The 18,857-nt window shown below is 41.2% G+C and overlaps 1 protein-coding gene and 2 long non-coding RNA genes across 4 annotated transcripts; all 3 read left to right on the top strand.

Annotated features, from left to right (window-relative positions):
* The first annotated feature begins 734 nt into the window (after positions 1-734).
* On the top strand, positions 735-1,872 carry LOC123190713 (probable glutathione S-transferase GSTU6). Its single transcript, XM_044603418.1, has 2 exons — positions 735-1,186; positions 1,275-1,872. The coding sequence occupies exons 1-2, from the start codon at positions 740-742 to the stop codon at positions 1,656-1,658; spliced, it is 831 nt and encodes a 276-aa protein (XP_044459353.1). The 5' UTR covers positions 735-739; the 3' UTR covers positions 1,659-1,872.
* Positions 1,873-8,710: 6,838 nt separating this feature from the next.
* LOC123190712 (uncharacterized) lies at positions 8,711-18,529 on the top strand. The gene is made up of 6 exons (XR_006496514.1): positions 8,711-9,244; positions 9,329-9,390; positions 9,842-10,014; positions 10,325-10,460; positions 11,679-11,800; positions 15,921-18,529. It is a non-coding gene; the product is annotated as an uncharacterized lncRNA (long non-coding RNA).
* LOC123190710 (uncharacterized) lies at positions 12,518-14,916 on the top strand. Of its 2 annotated transcripts, none has more exons than XR_006496512.1 (4): positions 12,518-13,015; positions 13,327-13,440; positions 13,892-14,034; positions 14,654-14,916. It is a non-coding gene; the product is annotated as an uncharacterized lncRNA (long non-coding RNA). The 2 variants fall into 2 exon arrangements; XR_006496511.1 differs by having other exon boundaries at positions 12,544-13,015; positions 13,313-13,440.
* Positions 18,530-18,857: the final 328 nt, after the last annotated feature.

Genomic DNA, 18,857 nt, shown 5'->3' with positions numbered 1-18,857 from the left:
TGAAATATAATTTTGAAATAATAAAATCAATTTGTAAATGAGTGAAAGCTGTATTTCAAATCAGTGAAATAATTTGTTCGGAATGAGTACTCTTTGTTTATTGAAATGAGTAAAATCATAGTTTTTGTAATGTGAAATTAATTGAAACAGTAAAAATTCAATCTAGCTAAATTGTATCCAAGACCGGTCTTGTTTTAAAGGTCTTATCACCCTGAATTCAAATGTACAAAAAAATTCATTAATGGAAATTTCGCTCATAAGTTATTAACCATTCAAAATATGACGAGCAAATAAAATGCAACTACTTTGTTTGGGGGAGAGAACCCATGCACCGTCCTTTTAATCAGTCACCCACTAAGTCATCTCTAAAGCTGCCACACATCTGACATGCACAGATGTATTCCTTTATGTACTGTTTGTATTGCATAGTAAATTATTTTTACTTTATACATAAAAAGCTGGCGCGAATCTCAGAGAAAGCAATTGAACGGTAGATTCTTCACCGGTAGCTCCCGGCTCCGGTAGAAAAAACTTATTCGAGGGCGCTGTCTGGTCATACTTGTAGACGAAGGAGTTAGTGTGATGGCTATCTATTCACCGTCCAACGCCCAGCCCCCCACAAGAATATTTTCTATCGTTGTCGTAGGGCCGGGGGCCGCCATGCTTATAGCCGCCGTCTACATCGCAGGGTACATACGCACTGTAACGACCACAAGAATCACCTTATCACCTTATCTATATGACTATAGATCGTGTGCTGTGCCGTCCTTCCCTCGGAGCGCAGAACAAAAACCTCAGCCATTGGCCGGAGAGCACGCGAGAAATCAGTTCGTCCGACGACATGGCGGCCGGAGCAGCGGGAGGAGGGAGTGACGAGCTCAAGCTGCTGGGGGCCTGGGTGAGCCCGTTCGTGCACCGGGTGCAGGTCGCGCTGCACCTCAAGGGGCTCACCGGCTACGAGTACGCCGAGGAGGACCTCACCAACAAGAGCGACCTCCTCCTCGCCTCCAACCCCGTCCACACCAAGGTCCCCGTGCTCCTCCACGCCGGCAAGCCCGTCTGCGAGTCCATGCTCATCGTGCAGTACCTCGACGAGGCCTTCCCCGGCTCCGGCCCCGCCCTCCTCCCCGCCGACCCCCACGACCGCGCCGTCGCGCGCTTCTGGGCCGCCTACGCCGACGACCAGGTAAGAATGCAGCAATATTGCAGATGAACACCGACACCTTTCTGCTACTTAATCGTAGATCCTTGCGTGCGTGCGTTTGGGCGTGCAGTTCTTTGCGTCGTGGATCAAGGCGTTCGTGGGGACGACGGACGAGGAGAGGGCGGCGGCGACGGAAGCCGCGGCGGCAGCGCTGCAGAAGATGGAGGGCGCCTTCGGCGAGTGCTCCAAGGGCAAGCCCTTCTTCGGCGGCGACGGCCCGGGGTACGTGGACATCGCGCTCGGCGGGTTCGTCGCGTGGATGCGCGCGTTCCACGCGGTGGCCGGCGTGAACCTCCTGGACGCCGCCCGGACCCCGTTGCTGGCGGCCTGGGCGGACCGCTTTGCCGCGCTCGACGCCGCCAAGGAGGTCATCCCGGACGTCGACCGCATCGCCGAGTTCGCCAAGCACGGTCTGCTGCCGCTGCTCCAGAAACTGCATAGTACGAAAAACTGACCAGTGATACACACTAGTGATCGGCGAGCCGACCATTTAAGGCGGATTCTACTGCTAACAGTAGGCCTCGAATTGGTGGCGGTGCTGCTGCTCGAAAGAAGGATGCACAGTGGATCAGAAAAAATTGCGGTGCTCAGCAATCGTGGGTTAGGGCACATGCGCTATCTTCTTCATGTGTGACATTACAAAGATAATAAAAATGCCTTTTCAAATACTTATTCGGGGCATGCATGTATGATATGTTAGAAAATTGAGGGTTTGTGGTCTACCCCCTATTCCTCTGCGCTTATTCGTGGTACCGTTCACAATTCGCATATCTGAGGCTAGGGGATAGGGACCTTCTTATACTGTGTTTTCAAAGAGTCCACCTCTTCTACAGATAAGATTCCTGGTCTTTTCATCTAATTTTCCGGGATAGAGTCCAGATCAAATTCCTCTAACGAATTCTACCCGTTATGTCCCCGGAGCACACGCTTGTGAGCAATGCGCCATAATAGAGTGTAAATTCCTCTAATTATGTAGACCAGCATCAGAGCTGTAGTCTAACTATATGATCTAGCTCCTTCCGATTATCATTGTACCCGGGTAGTCTTTCCAATATAAATAGCATATTGTATTCCACTGATAATCGACCAGCTTCCTTAAGCATACAACTTAAGTACGTTTCAGCAAGTGATAATTCCATGATAATCATGTAAAGTAATTCCATGAATAAATACACGTATAATTCCATAATGAGGTATTTCGAATACTAGTAATTCCTAATAATTTGAATATAGTTGCAGGACACATAATTCCAACATGATAAGCAGAACCAGCGGAGTGAGTGACCCGAGCATTTGTTGGTTGTCACGTACAGTATAAATTTGACATCAAACCAATTACGCTCTAAATAGTGCATTCTTTTGGCAAATCCTTGCACGCACGTTTACTCTTTAATTTTTCTCAATTTAACACTTATTGTCATTATTGTTTCCAGTAAAACTGAACTTCCTTAGTGACGAAAAAAACCATGATTACTTACGCTCATCTTCATTCTAGTCACGATTCTTGACTTGTCAAACACACTCTTTTTTTTTTGAACAAGCAAAGGCACCAAAAAGTGCCACATATTTCATACAGCTCAAAGAGATTGAACAAAGTGTGTTACATAGATCTGCCAAAGATGGAAAGAAAAGATGCAGAAACTATGAGGGGGGACTGAAGAAAGGAGCCTAGTAGGGCAAAGTGGCCAGAAGCACTATGCCGTGAGCAACATGATCAGAACTAGAGGAGAAAACATCTGAGAAAAAGAAAACAAAGAATACTCTGATCTCCTCCAAACAAGCAGCCCAAAGAATGAATCGTTGGGCAAGAAAACTGCCAACAACATTATGTGCCAGAGATGCTTGACCTGCCTTAGAAGCAATGCACCGTGTGCAGTTGAATACCTGCAAGTTGAAAGTTTGAAAGAAGGGCCACCACTGGACATGGAGAATTTGAGTGAGCATGAGCAAAACAAGCAACTTGCGTCTCTCCGACAGATCAGAAAACCTGCTGAGCCAGATTATGAGCGACACCATTGATTTCCCTGGAAACATGAAACACTTGAGCAGCTAAATTAGACGTAACTTTGAGAAAAATAGCCAACTTTTTTTCTAATGTTCCAATGAGCAGCAGAATCTGAAATATTTCTTGAGGCAGCAGCAGAAGCAAGAGAAAGACAGTCCGTCAGAAACGTGAGATTAGTAATATTAAGCTGAGCGGCAAGGTGAGCTGCACAAGAAAGGGCAACTGCCTCGGCTTGAAGGGGAGTTGAAGTTGAAGAGGCCTAAGCTTGAACCTCAATACTAATCTCACCTTGATCCGAAGGCATGGAAATATAAACACCTATACCTGTGCCCACATGTCCTCGAGCGAGTCCTGGGATTTTGGACGATCTAAATGCTGCATCAGAGAAAATTTTAGTCCCAAAAATTAACAAATCCGATTTAAGCGTTTTGCCCTGCTTAGGTAAAATATCAGTAGAATGATGATTAGTAGAAAGAGGCTGCTCAGAAGAAGGATTGTGAAGATTATGCAAATGCCCAAAGTCCAAAGTTGTAGCAGCAATATTAACCTGATGAGGACTATGATTTTTCCTATCAAAAAGAAAATCATTTCGAGCTTTCCATAGGCACCATAAAAAATTAAGAACATTTTGAATAGAAGCATGAGGGTGACTCATATTAATAAGAAAGATGAGAATGGAATGCATAGAAGAGTGCCCTTGAGTAAGAACATCCGCTCGAATAAACCAAGGAGAAGAAAACCAAGCTGCTCTCGCGAAGTCGCAGAGAAAAAAGAGGTGAAATTCATCCTCCTGCTGTCCGCATCTACAACAAGACGGAGAGATGTGAACAGAGAAGCGGCCAGCTCTCATGCCCGTAGGCAAAGCCCTACGAAGAAGTCTCCAAGCAAAAGTTTGAACACGAGGGAGCAAACTTTTTTGCTTCCAAATGAGCTCGAGAAAGTCTTTCAAGTCCAAAAGAATATCCATAGGGGAATTTCTAGGATTATTATGAAGCTCCTGGAGGCAAAGCTTGTAAGAAGATTTAGAAGAGCAAATACCATTTGGGGTGAGATCCCAACACAGCAAATCCGGACCACCATCATCAATAATTTCAGTGTTTGTCAAACACACTCTAGTTGATACATCTAACAAATGCTTTCTATTTTGCATTGCTAGAAACTCCCAAAGTATGTCGATACATTTGAGGCGTGTTGCATACACTTCTTTATAATTACATGTTGTCCTAAAAACAGTTTTTCTACAATAATTATGTTCTTACAAGACTTTGTTTACTGTATAAAATTGTCTCTCTACAATTTCCAAACAAAATTATAGTTGCTGCTGTTAGCTTTTTTATTTTCAAATTTTATACCATTTGCCATGCATAAATAGTATGGCATTTTGAGGTGGGATGGCAATTTTCTACTCATGTTGAATGGCAATTTTAGTTTCACACAAATGGCAAATTTTTCTGCTTGTGTGTGAATGTTCAATTTAGGTTTACACATACAACAAATTAGGAGAATTCATATCATTTTTTTGTTTTCTAAACATGGTAAATTTTAATTATTTCACAATGCCCACATGGCAAAACAATGAATTTTTAAACTTGTCACATGGTGTCGGTACCGTGACCACTGGGTTCACGGACCCAACTGCACAGGGATCATGGTCGCCTCGTGGTCAAAACCAAGAGGACAAAGGAGTTCTCCACCAACAAAAAGCTACCTCCACCACTCTGTGGTGGTATGCAGATCTTGGTCAAAATCATCATCAACAAACATCTTCAAGAGGGAGCCTAAGCTCCGTAGAGGCATGCCTCAAGATCTGTTGCATCCTTCTCCAAGCCAAACAAGTGCCAAAAGGAACAAGGCCGAGCTGCCCGACAACGACTGGCAAATGACCCCTCCAGCTAGCCCGTTCTTAGCAAGCATCGATAGCAAGCTACCGCCTCCCTCCCACGCGTGGCGCGTCTGCTCTGCCCACACAAAGCTTTCGTGCCACATGGTGGGGGTGCAGGCGTGCCAGTGGAGAGACAAGACGTGCAGTATGAATCACCCCATTATTTCACCACATGTTGCACACCTGTACAGAGATATGTCATGCCCAGCTCAAGTGGCACCATGAGCAGTGGTGGCAAGATGGCAGTTCGTTCCCAGGAGCCAGAAGACGATGACACCGTCACTCATTCATTGCACCTACCTATCTAGTTTGACTAGGTATTTTCCTTAGTAGCGAAGCCATTGTGGTACCAAGCTACTGAGGAATAGGGGAATTTTCCTTAGTAGCGAAGCCATTGTGGTACCAAGCTACCGAGGAATAGGGGAATTTTTAGGAGACTTTTCGGGCAGGTCAGCTGGATCTGCTCTAGGTTGGAGACTTGGTAGAATAACAATAGAAGCCACACTACTACCCCCGTTCCCGGAAAGGATATATAGCTCTCTGTTCACCAAATAATCCACACTCAAAGTAGGAGCAGGGTATTACGCAACCATGTGACTCGAACTTGGGTAAATCATTATATCTTGTCATGCATTTCTTCTTGGGATAGATCCTCACCTTGCACCCTGTCTACGAACCGGCAAGGGACGTTCTCAGTCCCTGGTGTCTCGCGTGTAGTTTGCACATGTGCGATGACACATGACAAGTAAAACATTTTTTAACGTTGGCATGTCAACATATTTCTCCTAGAGTAAAAACAAGGAGAATATATTTCTCCTAGTCACATGACAAATTCATAACATCTTTTGTCTTCCAAACATGGCAAATTTAGCTCTTTTTTTTAATGCCCCCATGGTAAGCTTTAGTAATTTTTCTCCCTTATTCATGACAATTTTGGGAATGTTTTCTTATTTGGCACATGTCAATTTTACATATTTTTGTATTTTTCTAAGAAAAACATATTTACACATTCTCAATTTAAAAAATTTCCTGCAGGTCACATGTCAAATTAGTAACATATTAGTTTTTTCAAACATGGAAAATTCATATAATTTGCATATAATGTTAAGATGGCATTTTTATGATTTTTTTCAAGTTGGCACATGGCAAATTTACATATTTTTGAAATGTTCACATGCCAACTTTTTAGAATTTTGGTTTTCTAAAGCATGGTAGCTTCACCCTACTTGAAGACTTTTTCAGAGAAAACATCATGGCAAATTTGTTGTATAGATCATGGAAAATTTCCAACTTCTCACAATTAAAATCCTTGTTTGCATCTGGAATTTGAGATGTGACCACTAAAGAAATTTTATAAATTTTAGAGAAACCAACATTTTTCCTACAGGACGTCCTTGGACCTCCTATATGCCGCTCGATGCGGTAAAGTGCGGATGTTTCGCAAAGGGCGCAGCTAAGCTGGGCCAGCCCATTTCTGGTGGCACGATCGCGAGACGAAAAAAAGCAAAAAAAGGAGCAAGCGTGAGCTGTCTATCGACCGTGGGACTTCGTGGTTGTTGGCACGCTGTGCTAGCCACTGCGAAAGTTAACTTCTCATGTTAAGATTGAAGCGCCAAACTGAATGAAACATACAACAACGGCAGGGATCAAACAGATAACCTATTACAAGTGAGCAACGCTAATAGCCACCATAATTCCTGGGATTTCGTACATAAAATGGCAGTCTGCCTTATCTGAAAAATGCTGAATAAGTATTTAAAAATGTTAAAATAGTAATTAAAAATGTTGAAAAAGTATTTAAAAATGTTGAATAAGTATTAAAACATTGAACAAGTACTTTGAAAATGTTGAATAATTATTATAAAATGTTGAACGAGTATATGAAATATGTTGAGCAATTATTTGAAAGTGTTGATAAATATAAAAAAATGTTGAACAAGTATTTGTAAAATATTGAAAGAAGTATTAAAAAATGTTGAATAAGTATTTGAAAAATGTTGAATATGTATCAAAATGGTGAACAAGTATTTTAGAAATGTTGAATAATTATTAAAAATATTGAACGAGTATATGAAAAATGTTGAACAAGTATTTCAAATGTTGAATAAGTATTAAAAATGTTGAACCAAAGTATTTGAAAAATGCTGAAAAGCGTTCGGACAACGTTGAGTGTGTGTACAAACAATGTTGAGCACTTATTAAAAAATGTTCTTGACCTATATGAAAATGTAGAGCAAAAATGAAAACAAACATAAGTAAAAACATACAACAGCGGCAGGGATCGAATAGATAACTTACTGCAAGTGAGCAACGCTAATAGCCACCATAATTCCTGGGATTTCGCACACAAAATGACAGTCCGCCTTATAGAACATAAGCCGAAACATATTTAAAACTATTTTTAAAATTTTAAACAAGTTTTTCTTTTTGAAAAAACATAATATGTTTTGAAACGCAAACATTTTCATATTTCATAGCAAAAAAACTAAAAGTTAAAATAATTTTGGGAATCTCAATTTTTTTAAAGAAACAACATGAAACGGCATTTTTTTCAAAATCAAAAAGAATTTATTGAAAATTCAAAAATTATTCTGAAAAACAGCAACAAAAAACTGAAAGCATGAGCATTTTTCAAAATTACGAACAAAATTTTCAAGAACTGAACATTTTATGAATTCCCCAGAACATTTTTGGAACTCGGGGTCAAATTTGGAAAAACTTGACCATTTTGATGATGTGGAAAAATTTGGAAAGGTGGAACATTTTTTGGAAATTCCCATTTTTCTGAATTGGTGAACAAAAGTTAATAAATATGACCATTTTTAAAAATTCTTGAAAATTTTTGGAATTTGCGAAAAAAATTAATAACAGGAGCATTTCTTGAATTTATGAACAAATTTTGAAATCTAGAACAATTTTTGAAAATGTGATATTTTTTAATTGGTGAACAAAAATTGAAAACAGGAAAATTTCTTAAAAAATCAGGAACAAAATTTTGAAATGGAGAACAATTTGAATAGCCTAAACAATTTTGTAAATGCAATTTTTTCAGTATACATGAACAAAAATATTGAAAATGAAGGCATTTTTCTATAGCTTCCAACATTTTTGTAAAATGCAAACAATTTTTGTAAGACGCGAACACTTTTTGAAGAGTTTTTTTTTATTTTTTGACAAATTTTGAAAACGAGATCATTTATTGAAATTCCACAAATTGGTTGAAATTTTCGAACAAAAAGGAACATGAATAAGAAAATGAAAAAAAGAAAAGGAGAAAATGAAAATGAAAAAGAACAAGAAACAGAAACAGAAAAAACTGGTCCAGGGACCTTCTAGAAGGTTTCCAAAACCTATAAAAACAGTTGGGAACACTCGAGAAGATTCCTTAAATCGAATGTGATACCTACTAAAGATGGGCCGGCCCAATAGCTCGCTCGCTCGCGTTCGTGTGTGCGATTGATCGACTGTTTGACGCAAAACGCGTCAAATAGGGTTTTCCGGACGTCCCCGCCTCCTTTTCTGACCATTGGTGCGTGGCCTCTTCCAAAGTTGTTCTTCAACACGAAAGAGAAAAAGGAAGCCCAGCCCAGTAGCCCACGCAGTTGGCAGTCGTCCGTCTTGCAATCCGCCGCCGCCGTCTCCAAGAACATGGTCGGGGAACTGAAAAACCAATCCGCTGCCGCCGCCCCCTCATCCCCGTCTCTCCCAATCTTTTCCCTCTCTCACATCCCGACGCTTCCACCGTCGGCCGATTGATGAGTGCTTCCCATTTCTTCCTCGCTCGCGTGGTTCGTGTATGATTCAGAGCGTAGCAGGGGATCAATGGATGTAAGGTTCGGCTTCCAATCCATCCAGGCCGCCGGCCAGTCCACCGAGGAGAGAGTCCGCGTGAAACCCTAGACGCCGCTCACGTAACATCTCCGCCGGCTCGCCCACTTCTTGCTCGCCTTAGCTCGCGGGGATGGAACTGGACGGCGCCGCCCGTCCCCTCGCACCAGGCCCATGACGATGGTGCGGTGGACGGCTGGGCGCACGACGGCACGGAGCCCACCTCCCTTACGGCCCCCCGGCAGAGTGCCCCGAGGCCGCAGATTCTCCTCCCCTCCGCGGCCACGTCTCCGCAGCCGCTCGAGCGCGACCCTCAACTACGACGGTGCGTGCCCTTCAACCCTCTGCCAGGAATCCATGGATTGTATTGTCATTTGTTTCTGATCTGAGTATCCCTGGATGCTGGCAGCGGTGGGAGGAGCCCTGCGACGACATGCTCCCGTGACCACAACCACTGCGTCCGCAAGAAAGGTACGAAACCAGCCACACATCCTCTCTCAGGAATCAGAAACGACAACCATACATGCTGCCATGAACAACCCATGCATTACATTGCGTTGTTAGGACCAGCGAATTCATATGGTAGGAACGGTTAACAAGATTAGCAGCCGTGGATGCAGTGAAGTAGCTAGAGAATTTCAGAATCCACACTGTTTGCTGCTAGCTCTACTCTGCTCCACCATTTGGTAACTGATGGCAATGCAACAGCTGTGTGGTTCCTGGTTTATGCAGCAGCTGTTCTTCCACCGATCTGTTGCCCAATTGTGTGTGGTTGGTTAATTTACTGGGTAAACTGCATAGCTCAGTAGCATGCAATGCGCTGGGATGACCGGACAAGTAAAATGTTCAGTCAGCCATTCCCTGCCTGCCTATGGCTATGCGGTCCAGCGATTTCCTTCTAAATTCCACTTGTTATGTGCAGCCGCATGGATTGGGGATATGTACTTCGGTTTGGGTTCATCAAAAGGGGCAATCTTTGAGCATTTGTATCAACTGCCGGGGATCTCAAGTTCACATGGAGTGCACTATGATCAAGTGCATTCTGGTGCTATGATGATTGTGACAGAAGATATTAGCTGCAGAAGCAATCGCTATGTAAGTGTGACGTCTCTTTTGATCCTGCTTTGTTTATTTTTCAAATCATTAATATTTCCATTCCTTTTCTTCTTGCATAATTGCTCTAATCTCCAGAAATTTTGTGTTGATCAAAATTGCTAGTATATGCAACTGTGGTCATCAAATTGTATTGAGCAGAATAGGAAAAAAGGTCATTTGATTAATGGAATAGATTATGCCTTAACTCTGTTCAAGACAGGCCTCGGCTGTGATAATGAAATTGTACTGACCAAAACAGGAAATATGTTTTTTAATGGAATAGATTATGTCTTAACTCTGCTCATGACAGGTCTCAACTCCAATATTAAAAATCAGTGCACCTAAATTACGACACAATTTTTCTCATCTGGAACTGCGCTTATAAGGTGTTTGGTCTGAAAGCTACACTCCTACAATGTGGTATAAAAGGTTCATGAAATCATCAGGTATGGAAATGCTTGCCCGCTTCTGTCAATTACATAGTACTCCCTCCGTTCCTAAATACTTGTCTTTCTAGGCATTTCAACAAGTGATTACATACAAAGCAAAATGAGTGAATCTACACTCTAAAACATGTCTACATACATCCGTATGTAATAGTCATTTAAAATGTCTAGAAAGACAAATATTTAGGAACGGAGGGAGTACAATATTATCAGGTTGTTTTTTGCATTATTTCCTAGTTCTTTTGCAGTACTATTCACCAACCTATCTTCCTGCCTACCAGATAAAAGAGGGGTTTTGTTTACTTAACATGGTTGCTTGATTAACAAATTCATGGTTTCTGTCAGTTATTTTTTCCACTACCGAAGCAGCAACTCATCTTCCTACCTACCAGATATACTACTGCTTGATTGCTTAGCTCTCCGCTTAAGAAGCTCCACCGTTCTTCTATATGATCCTAAAAAAATTGAGTTATAATTTTGTGGAAAGAAATGCATGGTGCTGATGTTCCGATGTTCATTTCTAGAGGCAAATAATCTCAGATTTCTAAGTGAACTATAATCCCATCTAGATAACCCCCCTCGATATAGCTCCCATCATTTGCACAACACAATCTAGCATAAGACGGTTCTGGTTTGGATTATGTGTGTTTCTCCAAAAACTAGGATTATATGCCTGAGAAGTGAGAACAAATAAATAACATTATAAACTTACCTCAAAGCCTATGGGATGACTGAAGCTTGATAAATACTCCGTCTGTCCCATAATATAAGATGTTATTACATCCAATATGTGAGCACTATGGTCTCGTAACAGTAGAAATAACCTTCGAGGGAAAGAGAACCATAAGTATAGGTGACGACATAGTAGAAGGCATGTAATCATGTTGTTCATATGCACTATAGTCTCTATAGAAGCCGGCAAAAACAGAGACATCCTAAATTTGGTTTTCTGTTCTCTCGTCATTTAAGAAAAGAAACATTAACTCTTGAATTATCATCAAGGGAATATGCCTTATAAGCATACTCTTATGGTGGTTATTATTGCTCAGCGTTGCGAGGAAAAAGAAGAATATCACGTTTTTGTCTTAGAAAAGGGTTGTGGCAAACTATTATAAGAAATGGAAGTATAGATAATTAGATCAACTGCATATTTCCTTTGTTATATATGTAATCCAGAAGTGCAGGTTCATGAACTGAAAAAATGGTGGCTCCATGCAGGATTTTGACCTCCATAGGAAATCTGCAAGGGGAACAACAACAAAGGAAACTGGTGTAAGATTGAGTACTAAGACTTGAAGATGGGCTACCATCAAGATTATGTCTTGACAATCAAGTATAATGTGAGCACTTATTTTTCTTTTATACATCAATTAAAATTATCAATTAACTACAAAGTGATCAACATATTTGTCTTAGATATTAAGAAAAACTTAGTAATGTCATGTGCCGTATAGACTTAACTTTGTCTCATCTCGCTAATCAGAGCACAAAGAGTGAATATCAAATTGGCTAACTTGAATTATCTGGAACTTTCACCATACCATCTGTACAGTATCCATTAAAATCTGAAATTGGCTCAATAGTGGCCTTCCCTACTGATTTTCACTTAAAAAAACTCAATTTAAGACTGCAATGCAATATGGGTGCATGTCATTTTTATGATGCCCGAGTAACTGAGAAAAAATAAGTTCATATATAGTTCTATTGTGAGTAAACTAAGAACACTACCAGAAACCATACTTTTCCTGTGAGTAGTATATTTTCCTGTGAGGCCCGAAGCCCCTCACAGGAATAATATTCCCGTCGGGCAAATTTTCACTCTCAGGAAAATACTGTACTTTCCTGTAGGTCTTGTTGAGCCCCTCAGGAAAATATGTTTTCCTGTGTTGTCCAGCCCACAGGAAAAAGTATTTTGAGCCCAGCCCGCCATCGCACCACCGCGAAACAGGCCTGGGGCTAAAAATTCTTAGTTCGCGCCGTTTTTTCCCCTTTTGGCGCCTCAAGCGAAACTTACTCGCGCCAGCTTATATTAACCTGTGTTGTATGGGCCTACAGCAAAGTATACAAAGAGAGATAAGGAGAAGACCCTAGAAAAATCCCCCACTTCTCCTCTTTCCCCATCTCGTCTGCTCCATGGCCGCCGCCTTCCTCCGCAGCCGCATTCCTCCGACTTCCTCGCCACAGCCGCCGCCGTCATCGACAGGGAACTCGTTCCAGCGCTGCTAGCCATCAGCTCCTCCAATCTCCACACCCGCTCATCGCCCAGCTCCTCCACCGCTGCCCGAGTCAACCTTCGTCCGCCATCCCCGATCTCCTTCCATCCCGAACCACCACCGTCGCTCTGCCTCCACCTCCCTCTGCCGCCGCATCCCACTAACCTTGGACCACCCCAACAGGGCTGCCCTGTACGCGTTGCCTGCTCCCCGTGCTCCATGATCCAGATCCGGGTCACTCTCCCGTCGCACGAACAGCAAGCCACCCGCTACTCCTCCAACATGACACCAGCAGGCTCCTCCTCTCCCTTTCGTCCAAATCACCTGATCCGTTTTACTGTGGTAAGTCTCAATCTGGGTCATCCAAAAACAGCAGTCAGAATCTTATCTATTCATACAAATTTATGTATAATTAATCTAGGTCTTTGGGCGGCAGGATCTTGATTTACTTTTTTGCGTGGCTTATTGCTTGAAAGATTAGCCGTATGGGTGAGAAAATAAGGACCCTTTGCATTTGTTTGGAGTGTATTGATTTATTCAGTTTTCATTTTGCAAGAAAGAGCTTTGTTTACTCTCGTATCTAAATTTTTAGATGCTACTGTTAAGTGTACTATCAGTAGTCTCATTTATCGTTGCTAGTTATGTGCTTTCAGGAACTCTCCGAGAATTAAGGAACTCTCTACTTTTATCGGAACTCTCGGCCTTGTTGTCTCCTCTGCCTGTTCTCTGCTTTGAGGAACCTGAAGATGCTGTTGGAGAAAAGGAAGGTACATGTTTGTTAAACTGATTTATAGCATAGAAATCTGAATGTTGTGTGTTTATATTCGCTTGCTAGTGTCTTGTAGTTGACCCAGGCAGATGCCACAACCTGAGGCTTGATTGCTTGCTTTTTATTATCCGAAAAAAGAGAGGCACTTTTCAACTTGAGATGGTTGCACCATCCAAACGAATTAACTTCATGCAATTTGCTTGTTTCAAAAGAACACAAGCCGATTTTGCTTCTGGAACTCAGCACACTAACTTACTCCATAGGTTATTATTGTTGTAGATTAGAACTAAAAACTGAAAATAATATCCTTGATGGAAGTGATGACTGTTTTGCATTTTTTTTCTTAATTACTTGCTGTCTATGTCTTTCGGCTATCTACCAATGATTACACTATCAGACTGATGGTTCATGAGTGTGTATATGAAGTAATTCTTTCCTGCTTGTTTTAGGTGTAAAAAGGGTAAGGCGTCATGGACTAGTGGTAAAACAAGCTTTCTGGTACCAATGATGAAAGGGTGTGGATGCAGCAAAGTTATGTGGTCAAAATTGATGAACAAAGAAGTTGCAGCATGCAAATCAAAACCTATCTCAGGTACCTCTCACACTAAGGCGGTGTATATGCTTGTCTTGATGTGGTGATTATCTCACAAATACTTAGGTGTGTTGGTTCTTACCTTATTATTTGCTATTCTCATCATTTATTCAATGCATTACTTATTGACGATGAGGGGAGTACAAAGAAGGCCGAAACCTCATTAAGAATGCCTCCTAATGGATGCAAGGTCGAACTTAAAGCGACTGGTGCATTTTTAGTGTTAATTACTCATATTCTTTTCCCCTAAAAGCACTACACTAGCTATAGTATAACATCCAATGATTATTGTGCTGCCATATGCCATATCTCAAATTTACAAACAAAATACTGAGTGGGCATTCTTTTTTCTTCCGTATTTCTTGATTGGCCTAAGTGTTTTTCTCAATGAAGTGTCATGGTATTTAAATTGTCAACAAGCAGAGCACATTATGTTCTTAATCACCTTAATACACAATTTCTCATGCTAACAGCAATGAGAGCATCAATGTTGTAGGTAGGGACCATAGTATGCACACTATAATGCAACTTCTATTGATTTAGATATCTACCTGATGTTGCTCATCTTCTCTTGATTTTTCAATATTAGTTCTCCCTAATGTTGTACCTGAATTCGCAGGGAAACACCTATTCATCTCATGTTAGTTTGGAGGATGGTGCTATGGACAACCACAACAATGGCAACACTGTATGCAACATTGATGGTGGGAACATCGGTGGTAGTCCAGATGACTTAGGAACTTATGAACTGATGAATGTAGGTGATGGATGAAAATTTAGAGTGGTGGTGCCAATGAATTTGTACAACTGTTATGTTATTACCTTTGAGGAAGTAAACTTTTCACTTGTCAAGTGCAAAATGTCAGATCATCGTTTGCTCTATATATATGTATATGTGTGTTGTATGTATACTGATCTCGGATGCATGCACATAGGTATGATATGGATAACATGCAAATTCTGTTTTCATTTATCCTGGGTGTTTACCCATAAGGAAAATGCATGTTTCCCTGTCGGCTGGCTGTCACAAAAGGTCTGTTTCTAAACCTGACGAATCAAGATTTTCCTGAGAGTAGCCGACAGGAATAGCCGCCAGGAAAATAATTCCTGTCGGTTAACCGTCAGGCATTAGAGGATTTCCCTGTCGTTTTAATCCTGACGGATTTTGCCTGTCGGCTGACCGACAGGAAATAGTTTCCTGACGGTAATCTGAATTTTCCTGTGGGTTTCTGGCCGTCGGGAAAAGTGCAGTTTCTGGTAGTGGAAGGGTAAAGTTGCAAAGAAGAAACACAACAATCAACATTAGTTATATCTTTATTTTTGAATTAAACTAAAGTTGGCATGGTAGCAATAATTTAGAAAAATCTGATTTTGTTGCGGGGCGCTAAGTTGGACTTAACCGGTAAAAAGTTAAATCAGATTGTAGCACGAACATAGAGGTAAATATTCTGATGGCAAGTAGATATGAATGTTTCCAGAATAAGTATATTTGATAAACTTACACACTTTACTGGCTTGCTTGATCTAAAAAATTATTGTTATGCACCCACATTATATTTCTAAAGTTGGTACTATATATAAGTTTGAGAAGAGATATAAACAAAGCAATACATAAACATGCAAAAAATGTCAGAAGAGAATAAGGTATCATATTAGTTTCATAATCACAGATAATGCAAGAGAATACATAAATAAAGTGGACTATTGCTTGAATCTCGAAATAACGAATGATCCATATTAATTTAATTACCAATACAGTGTCACTTGCATAGTACTTCAGATAATATTCCTCCAAACCTGATGAATATTTTACGGTTGAGATCTTTGTTAAAAGGAAATACAAATTCAGTATTTTTGCAATATAACTAGTGTTGGCTGTCATGCAGGATTTTTTTTACCGAACTCACAGAAGTAGATTGTGTATCCCATCCAGCGTTCAACCTAATGGACATCGAGGGAACCACTTTGAGTAGGCAATTGTTTGTGTGGAGGAAAATGCATGGTACTACAGCTAACCTTCCTCTGGTCCAGATGAAATCAAGGCAACTGGGTCTTTTATCTTCAAACATCAATTTGTTAGTTTTTCCTGGCTTCAGTGCATCCCCTCATATTACTGTGTTTAAACTACATCACAGTGTGCTAATTTTTCTAAAAAAGTTAGTGTATTAATTAAGTAAAACTTATTTGAAGTAGATGTAGCACGACCTTTAGGATTTTGCACGCGGACCACACCAATTTCGAGTAGTCTACTTCTACATATCTGCTCACCAAATAGCTGCATGATTATTATGAACGTGGTAAACTTTGAAGCTATTTTCTTTATTAGCCCTAAAAGAAACTAAACTATTTGTGTGGGGCCAGAGAAGCATACTTTCAATACAAACTGCAATTGCTTGGGCAAGAGAAATCAACTCAATACTGCAATTTTCCATATGAAGTAGTAAGAGGAGGCATACTATTGTAAACCGATGTAGGCTGAAGGCTAGCTGCATCTTTGGCATGTGGTCAAACCCGGCAAGCTACAACTATGTGGGCATCCACACTACTGCCACCACATGCTTGCTAAAACGCTTAATCTGGCCGTCCCTGTACATTGGCCACATCTCCGGCGAGCATGTTTGATGGCAAGCTCGGGCAACTGCTGTTGTATTGAGTATCCAGATGATAACCGTCATGAAAATCACTACATGGATCGATGTGCCCATCATGTCCAGTAGTAGATGATGCATTATTTGAGCTTGATATAGTATGATTATATCCCACGCCGTTTTGTTTGCATCAAAAGTGTGGCCCACTTTGGAGAAGAATACACCCAACCATTTTGGTAGTGGGCATCTCAACATTTATGTTTGGGTCTCATTCCCCTAATGCGCTAGTAATTGTCTCCTTTCCGGTATTTCTCTTAGTCTCACTTCCATACTCTTCATGATCTGAGAGAGGGAATGCTAGCAGCCATGGTGGAAATGTCCCCTCCCTCCGACTGTTGATGCAACTTGAGAGGATGAAGCCTCTAGCGATATCGCACGGAAGGCATCGGCACCATTGAGTTTGCCACCATCCTAGCAGCGACAACAATGCGACAGAGCATATAGTGGAGGGTAAAGCAACACGATCGAGGGAGATGGCTCATCAGAAAAATCCACAACACACGGATGACCAATGTAGTAGAGAAGAGGATGAGTGGGAATCACTGGGGAAGCCTTAGGGGATGAGCCAGGTGAGGTAGTCTCTGGTAATGAATGAGGTGGGAAAGCCGCAGGTGATGATGAGCTTGATAAAGAAGCCATTAGAGGTATAAGAAACCTCAACCCCTAGGAAGTAGCAAAGAGGACCAAGATCAGACATAAGAAACCCACTATGATGAACCTTCACAAAGGCAATGTACTTAGTCATCATAGTGATAATCGACATAAAGAAGAGTTTGACCATGAGTTGAAAGGTGGACAAGAAGTGTAGGATCATGAGCACTCACCGAAAACTAGTCGCAATCACCACACATGTGACTGAGACGATGATGCCACAAAGAGTCGGTAGCAAGGTTGTCAGAATCGCGATTTTGAATCGGATCGGAGCTCTGATGGTAAGATCGCAAATCGTAGAATCTTCACTATCAGGATCGTAGAAACGTAGATTCTATGAACTAAAATCATAGAATCATAGGGGTTAGTTTGGATCGTAAAGTCGTAGAATGATATAACAGAATCGTGATTCTGACAACATTGGTCGGTAGACAAGGTAAGAGAGTCGAAGAAACTGGTGAATGTGGTAGCGGAGGGAAGGCGAAGCCTGGCAAGCTTCAAAGGCTGTGCGAGTAACAGTGTCGAGGGCCAACACAAAGTAGAGCACTTGTGTGCCGATCCTAAATTAGAAAAAGAGTCAAAGTCAAGAAGATTGGAGTAATAGAAATATTGTTTGTGTTAGGTTCAATGATATATCTGCTTGGATTCTAGGTTGGAGTTAAACTTGAGAATCGACAGTTGGATTTGTGATATTTTGACATGAGCTTGAAAATGGAGAACTTTAGCGTGTAGCATTATCAACCTAAGATGTATTGGATATATATAGGTATAGTATGATTAGCATGAATGCGGTATTGGTGGACTATTGGATGGTCTTGGATATTACTAGTTGGATTCTAGGTTGGAGATAACTTAGAGCACTTGGATTTGTGATATTTTCACCTAAGCTTAGTAGCTTGTATGTTCCCCATATGAATATGAGCATCGTGATGATTTTGCTAGCCCTCCCTAAGAATGTTACGGGTACAAGATCATGGGAGGATGATTTGGATTAATTAGAACAGATGACAATTTCAGTGGTATGAGCCTTGTTGGAGCAGTTGATCTTGCTTTTATTATGTGTTTGTGCTCCTTTAGGTGCAGTAGTAGGAGAAGGGTAGTACTTATGAAGTGATATTATATTGATGGATGAATAAATCTTTAATAACCTTGGAATAGTTTGGATTTATTTAGATGATTATGATCTTGAAAAAAAATCTGGTGAATAAGTATGTCACGACCGGTTTTCCAATAAAATATTTATTGAGAAACCAATCTTTTGAGTCCAGTATGAGAGAAATCCTCCTCACTGGTAGACAAATTCTTGATACAATAAGCCAGTAGCATAAAATATATTACAGGGTCGAACTACGGTTGCTCAACCAAATTATTACAAGCACGCCAATAATTATACATAATGGCGGACATGACACAGTGGTGTGGAGGCATACTACTGACTCGAGGATAGGGCGGTGGTGGAAAAACACAACGGGGAGAGAAATACAAGACTCTAAGTCTGTCATCTCATCGAGCGTCGAGGTGAGG

Source organism: Triticum aestivum, chromosome 2A, assembly GCF_018294505.1.
Source record: "Triticum aestivum cultivar Chinese Spring chromosome 2A, IWGSC CS RefSeq v2.1, whole genome shotgun sequence".
In the NCBI taxonomy this organism is placed as follows: domain Eukaryota; kingdom Viridiplantae; phylum Streptophyta; class Magnoliopsida; order Poales; family Poaceae; genus Triticum; species Triticum aestivum.
The sequence above is the reverse complement of the archived record's forward strand: the minus strand, read 5'-3'. Positions and strand labels throughout refer to the sequence as shown.